General features: G+C 37.1%; 1 protein-coding gene across 1 annotated transcript; it reads right to left on the bottom strand.

Moving 5' to 3' along the window:
- Positions 1 to 4236: 4236 nt before the first annotated feature.
- Positions 4237 to 6032, bottom strand: LOC145129232 (Restriction endonuclease, type II-like superfamily protein). Its single transcript, XM_079063943.1, has 2 exons — positions 5879 to 6032; positions 4237 to 5196 (listed from the first exon to the last, which is right to left on the bottom strand). The coding sequence occupies exon 2, from the start codon at positions 5185 to 5187 to the stop codon at positions 4327 to 4329; it is 861 nt and encodes a 286-aa protein (XP_078920069.1). The 5' UTR covers positions 5188 to 5196; positions 5879 to 6032; the 3' UTR covers positions 4237 to 4326.
- Positions 6033 to 7544: the final 1512 nt, after the last annotated feature.

Genomic DNA, 7544 nt, shown 5'->3' with positions numbered 1-7544 from the left:
CAAAGCAAGCAGCATCCGGGCATTGAGTACACATAATCAAGCATATACTACTCAGGCTATGATCCTGACTAATTTGTACTAGCATGCAGTTCTCATAAAGCTGAAACACATATAACAGGCACATAAGGCATCCTTGCTAGATCCTTAGTCCTAATCTAGCATGCAGTTTTCATAAAGCTGGTACACATATCGTAACATAAACTTGTATGGGTAATTTGGGAGTACTTACTTGAGCTCGACTGATTGCATGCACCACACCCTTTTCTCTTTTTCAAAGTTCTTCTCTCGTTCCGAAATTCTTTTCCTTTTTCTCAAAGTTCTTTTATAAAAATGATTTTCCTTTTGAAAATTCTCATACTAAGTCCTCAGTTTGATTTCAGACACACCCGAAAGTATTCCTGAATCCCACAAACCAAGGCTCTGATACCAACTTGAAACCTCCCAAAAATACAGTCCAAAAATTTCGTTTTAACTCAATAATAAAACCATAATTATCTTTCAACATAAAAAAAAATCATAAATCGTGTATCTCAAGAATATCATAACATCTGTCAAATATATCAGAGTATAAACATCCAAGGCTGAACAAATGGTGTGTGCACTGCAATCTTCCCGAGCTCCTCTTTTGAAAACTGAAGCACCTGAAACCAAAACTGAAACTGTAAGCACGAAGCATAATGAGCTCCCACAAACTACCACATACCATACAATAACACATATAACACATACTGGGCCTTGCCCACTGCATCGGGCTCCGCCCGGCATCGGACCGAAGTCCGACATAACTTGGGCCCCGCCCACTGCATCGGGCCCCGCCCGGCATCGGACCGAAGTCCGGTATAAATAAATTGAACATAACATAAACATAAACATATAACATAATCACATATCTTGCATCAGGCTTGCCCGGCATCGGACCGAAGCCCGGAACATATAACACATAACATAAACATGCATGAATCACAAAGACATCAAGCATACATAACTACTTCTCGGGACCGCCTCGTCATCGGACCGAAGTTCGGAAGCATATAAACTGTATCGGGCTAACCCTGACATCGGGCATACCCCGGCATAATGCAACTATATAAACGGGCTGACATTGGTGCCTTAGACCCGTTCCTACTACAGGAAAACTCACCTCGCACTGCTGAAACCCTGCTGATACTCCTCCGACTGCTATTTGGCAATTCCCCAACTGCTACTCCTTCGGCTCTCCGAGCTATCAATACCAAAATATCACTTAGTCCTAAACAGTAATCCTCCTTAGGGTAAAATGACCATTTTACCCCCTAGTCCAACTTGGTCCATATCTAAGGCCCAAACCATGCTCTAAAAATGGCCCAACACTAGGTAGGCTTCCCAAGCCCACTAGTGGCCCACTAATGGCCCAATTTGCCAAATTGAGCCCAAAACCTCTAATGGGCCTTTCCCTAAGCCCAAACATCTTCTTGGCCCATATTATATGACTTCTAATGGCCCACTAAGGCCCAAAGAACCAAAATCCCTTCCATGGCCCAAACTAAGGCCCAAAACAAGCCAAACCCAAATCTAATGAGTACGTTGCGCGTACTCCTATGTACGCTAAGCGTACTAGCCAAATGATGTGTACGCTGGGCGTACCTGCATGTGCACTCAACGTACTCCCCCTGTTAAGTCAATTTCCCATTAAGTGCTTAATACTCTACTCCAAAAGCTACAAACACATATCCAAGTCCTTTTCAACGTATTAATCCATAAAGTCACTGATTGGTGACTTTGCATGCCCCAATCAAGTCTAAACTCCAAAAATGATATTCCATTCACATAGAATGCTCTTAACTCAAGCATGAACCCAATAAGACATTCAAGATGGCAACTTTCTGCCTTAGGGACTCATATAGAACAGAGAGTAGCAACTCCAAGTCCTAGAAATCGAATTGAACCACAAAGCTTCAACCTTTGGACCAAAATGGTCTAAAAACTCAATCTAATAGATCTAAGAAAATAATCTCCAAGTTTAGATATTTATACCTTGAAATGGCTAGAAATGAAGCAACAACCCCATATTTGCAACCTCTCCTTTGAACCACCACATTTCCTTGTTCCTTTCTTTCTTGGAAAATGGATCCACAACACCAAGATACTTCTCTAGTGACCTTCTAAGCTCCAAGAACACTCAAATATGGATTTGGGTTTTGTAGCAGCTCCTTTAGGGTGGAAATAGAGGCTAGCCTTCGAGACATAAGGTTCTTCATATAGGGCTCAACCCCAAAATTAGGGTTTGGGAACTCTGAGCGTACGTTGGGCGTACGCCCCTCCGCACCCGCGATCATTTTCCTTTATACGCTGGGCGTACCCCAGCCTACGCTGGGCGTAATCTTGTGCTGGCCACCTTGCATGCATGGTCCTTTCTTGCCATCTTTCTCCATTAAGGAGCAATATTGCCAATAACTTCAAAGTGCTATAACTCCTTCGTTCTAAGTCCGTTTTCGACGAACTTTATAACCACGAAAAGGTGGTGAGAAGCCCTACGCTCCTGACTACATACCCAAGCCTTAAAACCTTTCGAATAAAACCCAAGACCCATAAAAGACTGAATCGCTAATACCCTGGGCCTCCAAACCCGCAATCGAAGTACTTTTCAAAACGGGGTCTTACACACACACATACTCTCTCTCTCTCTCTCTCTCTCTCTCTCTCTCTCTCTCCTTTAACTGTTTGAAAACGGTCAAATTAAAAAAAAAATTACCCGCTATAAATACAACTCTCTACCATTTAAAAAACCACACTTTCTTTCCAATTCAATTCCTATCTTTCTTCCATTCCATTCTTATTCTCTCTGAAGTAAAGGCGGATGAGAGAAAACGATTCCGAGAAGAAATATTATGCATCCAAGATACCGAGCAACAGAAAATTACACTTTTGGAGGAGAAGATACGAGTGATGTAGGAAAAATGTGAGGAAAAATATATGTGGTACTTTCTTAATCCGCATGAACATTTGATCGGAGGTTTGTTTAGATCGATGCTTGTGAAAAAGGAAAAACTGTAGAGAAATATGGTTGGGACTTTTATATTTCATTTCTAGGTTTTGAGCATCACGGTATTACGATGCTTTAGGATTGGACTATTGGATTTGGGTTTCCAAAATAGATTGTGAAGAATGAGGTACAAATTATACCCTGTGAACAAGCAAAATTAGTTGTATGCTTGTTGCATCGGTAGTTAGTTGTATTGGTGTTGGTATTCGGGCTAATTTGAGATTTGGGTTTCGGGAATGGAATATGGCAAATCTTGAGAACCACTTTGGGTATCGTTGAGTAGGTTGCGTCTTTGTCTAGAACCGGATTTTTTGGTTTTTCCACAAGAATCCATTTAAAATGGAATTGGAAAGAACTGGAATGAAATTGAAGAAAGTGATAATGAAATTGGAGAGAATATGTGGTTTTTGAAGTGTTTATAGGTTGTATTTATAGTAGATAAAAAAGATTATTATTATTTTTTTTGAAATTTGACCATTGGTCAAACGGTCAAGAAGAGCCGTGAACCCACCGAAAAAAAGCAGTGGACTCCGTCCACTTTTGGTGAGTTAGTGATATGATTGTAAAATAAGGTTAATCTTATGGTCAATCAGACTTGCAATTTTCATGGAAATGGATAATACGTAACATCCATAAAATTTGTATAATCTAATATGTAAAAGATTAATAAGGTTAATTTTATGTTATAAATGAAGTGGTGCTTGGAATACTTGTACCTGATATAGTGATGCTATAAGAATAGGTATAAGTATGTAAACGAATTGTATGTATGGTGCTTTATTAATAAATGTATCAAATAATAAAGTAATCGAGGATGTTTATCTAATGTTCGGCAAGGAAAGAATGATGTACTAATTGAAAGAATGTCGACATTATTAAAAGTGATTTTCATTAAAGCAAAAAAGATATGTGATTGATTAACAAAATGTGATGGAAAAGAGTTGAAACTATGATACAACGACTAAATGGAATAAATAACAACATACTTTCATTTACTTGTGTAATATAACATCTTACTTTCATTTATTTCTATTACAACATTGTAAGTTCAAGTATTTTTTAGTAAGACGTTTTACTTTCAAGAATCTAACCATAACATGAGTGTACTTTCAAATTTTCTTTTCTTATTACGGCATTATTCTTTGAAAAATCTATCAAATGCTTTGCATTTTGTGACATTACTATAATCGGTCAGTTTTTCAACAAGCACGAAAAAAAGAAAGTAGAAAACTATAATAAACCAATCAATCAAAGTACATTGCTATTTCTTGCATTTAACCATTTTTATAACAAACACAATAACATTATATGAAAAACTCAACATGTCCTGCAATTTCTCGACATAAAAGCTTCGATTCATTTGCCAACTCTATGCTCTTATGGATCACAAATCCCGTTTCTTTATGTCTTGAAATTGGTTTAAATTTCTTAACTTCCTCCTCATTTCCCATAGCCAAAACTTCTCTAGCGGGGACCACATGTTCCCACCAAAATTCCCGCAAAATCCCACGAATCAAAATCCAATATTCTTGATTCCTACAAACACGAAATATCGTACTCCCATTTGGTGTCCAACAATACAAATCGACCCAATCTCTATCCATAACTTCCATTTGACCTTGAATCTGAGGCATATAATAAAAGGGCATTTTCGTCCAAGGTAAAGCTAGTTCCGGTTTCCCTTTGTTAAACGGACACTTGACTTCAAGAATCCCTAAATTAGGGGCAACCCCAAGAAGCCCATCTGGGGATGCCCCAATCCAATTGTATTTATCATCCGAATGCGTTACAAATCCCAATGAAGTTACTTCACGACCTGTTATGCTTTTATATTTCTCAATTGCTGCTGGCTCATTGTATACACCCCATTCCATGGCGCGTGTGATTGTAGCTTTCGAGTCTATAGGGAAGACTTTTTCATGCCATAGCTCATACCTTCTGTTGCCTTTCCAGAAACCAAGGGCAGTGCTGAAGGTGCTTGTGGTTAATTTGTCCCTTCGAAGGGCAAACCATTCTTCTGAACGTTGGGCTGGGGAGAGTTGACTAGTCAAAGTCAAAGTCAATGGGTTTAGAAGGTCAAGTTGAAAGTTCTTTCGTTTTGGAAGGTGAATTGATGGTGTTTTATGGTGGATATTGCGGAGACTAATGAAGCAAGAATTGGTCATTGCTAAAGCCTACAAATGGAAGATTGATGTTATAGGTAAATAAGAAAAAGAACTCATTATTGAATTTTGTGAAAAATTTACTTATAATATCCTTAATTTAACAATTACAGCACCCGTATATTTATTATTATTATTTTTTTCAATCGCAAAGCTTTTTCTATTTTGCTTGTAAATTTACAAGCTATGACAGAGCTTTTTCAAATAATCACTTTTTTTTTTTTTTTTTTTTTTTCACATCGCACGTTGAAACACCCCCTTTGCATTTCAACATGTAGTATGTGTAAAGGTTTTTTGACTTCAATTGCAAACCTATAATTCATTCATATATCAAGTAAAATGGTCGATGTATCAATTATCATCAATTCATCTTGTTAATTTTACTTAAAAAAACAACTAAAAGTAGCAAATGAACATTTAGACCGCACATAGAGGCAGAAAATGAGAAGTTATTCAAGATAGATCTACAAATAGCTACATTACAATTAAAAAAGCTTAATTTATGCGAATGAATACCCAAAAAGATAACAAATTACAAAACTGAATTAATTTCCTGTTAATTGTCTACACTTATAGGAAGTACTGAAATGAGGATATATGACGAAAACTCATGAAAAATATATAAAATTACAAGGAAATCGGGCCTCATATGGCGTTTTTAACAAGGTATGTAAAGCAGAATTGCGTCGTTAACCTGTAATTATTGCCCATTGCCGATTCCAGTGTTTAGTTTGTTCGGCCACTGTTTTTCTGGAGTTGCAGCATCTGTAGGGTTTGTTATGAATTTTGTTGGATAAAGAATATGAGTGAGTCGATAAGAGGGTAAACTCGTATATTCGTTAATATCATTTTTTAGAGTTAACGACAAAAAGAAAGGAAATGTATTGAAGCAAGTAGAAAATAAAAGAAACAGAAAAGAAAGGAAATGTATCGAAGTAAGTACAAAGTAAAAGAAATAGATATTATGAGTTTTATTAGACTCGAGGGAGTGATGTCATAAGAACCGCACTCTCTCCTTTGACACGTAGGAACCACACACATAGGGTGTGGAAACTATGGTAGAGAAAAAGAGAAGTGAGCGAAAGGAGAAGAGAGAGAAAGACACATGAATGAAGAGAGAGGTAAAAGAGAGTGCGACAGTTTTTGGGTGAGGTGCAGCAAAACCGTACCCAAAACCGCATTGGGGGACGGTGTTCCCTGCCTATGTGGCATTGAGTACGGCCAAAACCGCACTCCACTCCCATAAGCCTTAAAGAAGGAAGCCTAAAGAAATAAGAATTCTGTGTTTTATAAAAGAAATACGTATTATAAGTTTTATTAAAGAAGGAAGCCTAAATAAAAGGAAGGAAACAAATGATCATTAACAAAATTAACAAAATATTTAATTTTTTTTCAATCATTTTTCAATTCGGAAACAGAAGATACAAATTTATTTTCCTTTTCTTTATCTTCTTTTCTCTCCTTATTTTTCTTCTCATTTTTGCTTCTTTGCTAAAACTCAAAAACTAGACGTAAATCCATTTGCTTGTTATTTTATACAAGTTTTCTATTAAATACTAATGGTAAGTTACCAAATGGCTTCTTACCCAGCGGTATTAGGTGTTGCCCTTATTCCTTGAGGTCGAAGTTCAAGTCCTGTTAGGGATATAAAAGGATTTAGGAGTAGTTTATAGGAGTTGAGTAGATTTGTCGTTAAAAAAAATAATTAGGGTACATTACATCATTCGTCCATCGTGCATGTGTCAAAACGTACGTTTTGTCCATTTTTTCAAAAATTAACTCGGACAGTCTCTAATTTTGTTTTTTCTTGCATGCTTAATCTCTATTGACATGAAATGACCAGTTTATCCTTAACATTTTTTTTTTCATTTTTTTTATTTTTTTATTAGTTAAAAAAAAATAATAAATAATAAAAAATAAAACAATAAAACAATTATCCTTACGACCGTGTATACCCTCTGTATCCTTCTCTTATTCCGCCACTACCACCTCCTAACTATTCCAGCGACACCACCCATCACTTCTGGGTCACATTCCAGTAGCTTATATTTCATATCATTTAAAACCCTCTAAGATTCAAATCTAGAGCTCCAGTGAATAAGATGGTCTGGTAGCTTCACGAGAAACCACTATTTTAGCCCTAGAGTTCTCGTAAACTTATACATATAATGACTGCTAATTCAGTTAACAGGTTCAGACCACAAATCAAAATCGATGCTGAGATCCACACACAAGAAATTCTGAAATCTACGATAATAGCCGGCTAATCCCAGGAAACTCCGAATCTCGGATGGAGACTTCGGAACCTCCCATCTCATCACGGCCTCTACCTTGTCCGGGTCGACCAAAATATCGTTCTG

The sequence above is a fragment of the Lactuca virosa genome, chromosome 8 (assembly GCF_052849685.1).
Source record: "Lactuca virosa cultivar CGN04683 chromosome 8, Lactuca_virosa_CGN04683_v6, whole genome shotgun sequence".
NCBI classification, from domain to species: Eukaryota; Viridiplantae; Streptophyta; class Magnoliopsida; order Asterales; family Asteraceae; genus Lactuca; species Lactuca virosa.
Note: the sequence above shows the minus strand (reverse complement) of the source record. Positions and strands in the feature narration are given on the sequence as shown.

Coding starts and splice junctions, on each gene's coding strand:
- LOC145129232 (XM_079063943.1), bottom strand. CDS start 5,187: ATGACCAATTCTTGCTTCATTAGTCTCCGCAATATCCACCATAAAACA.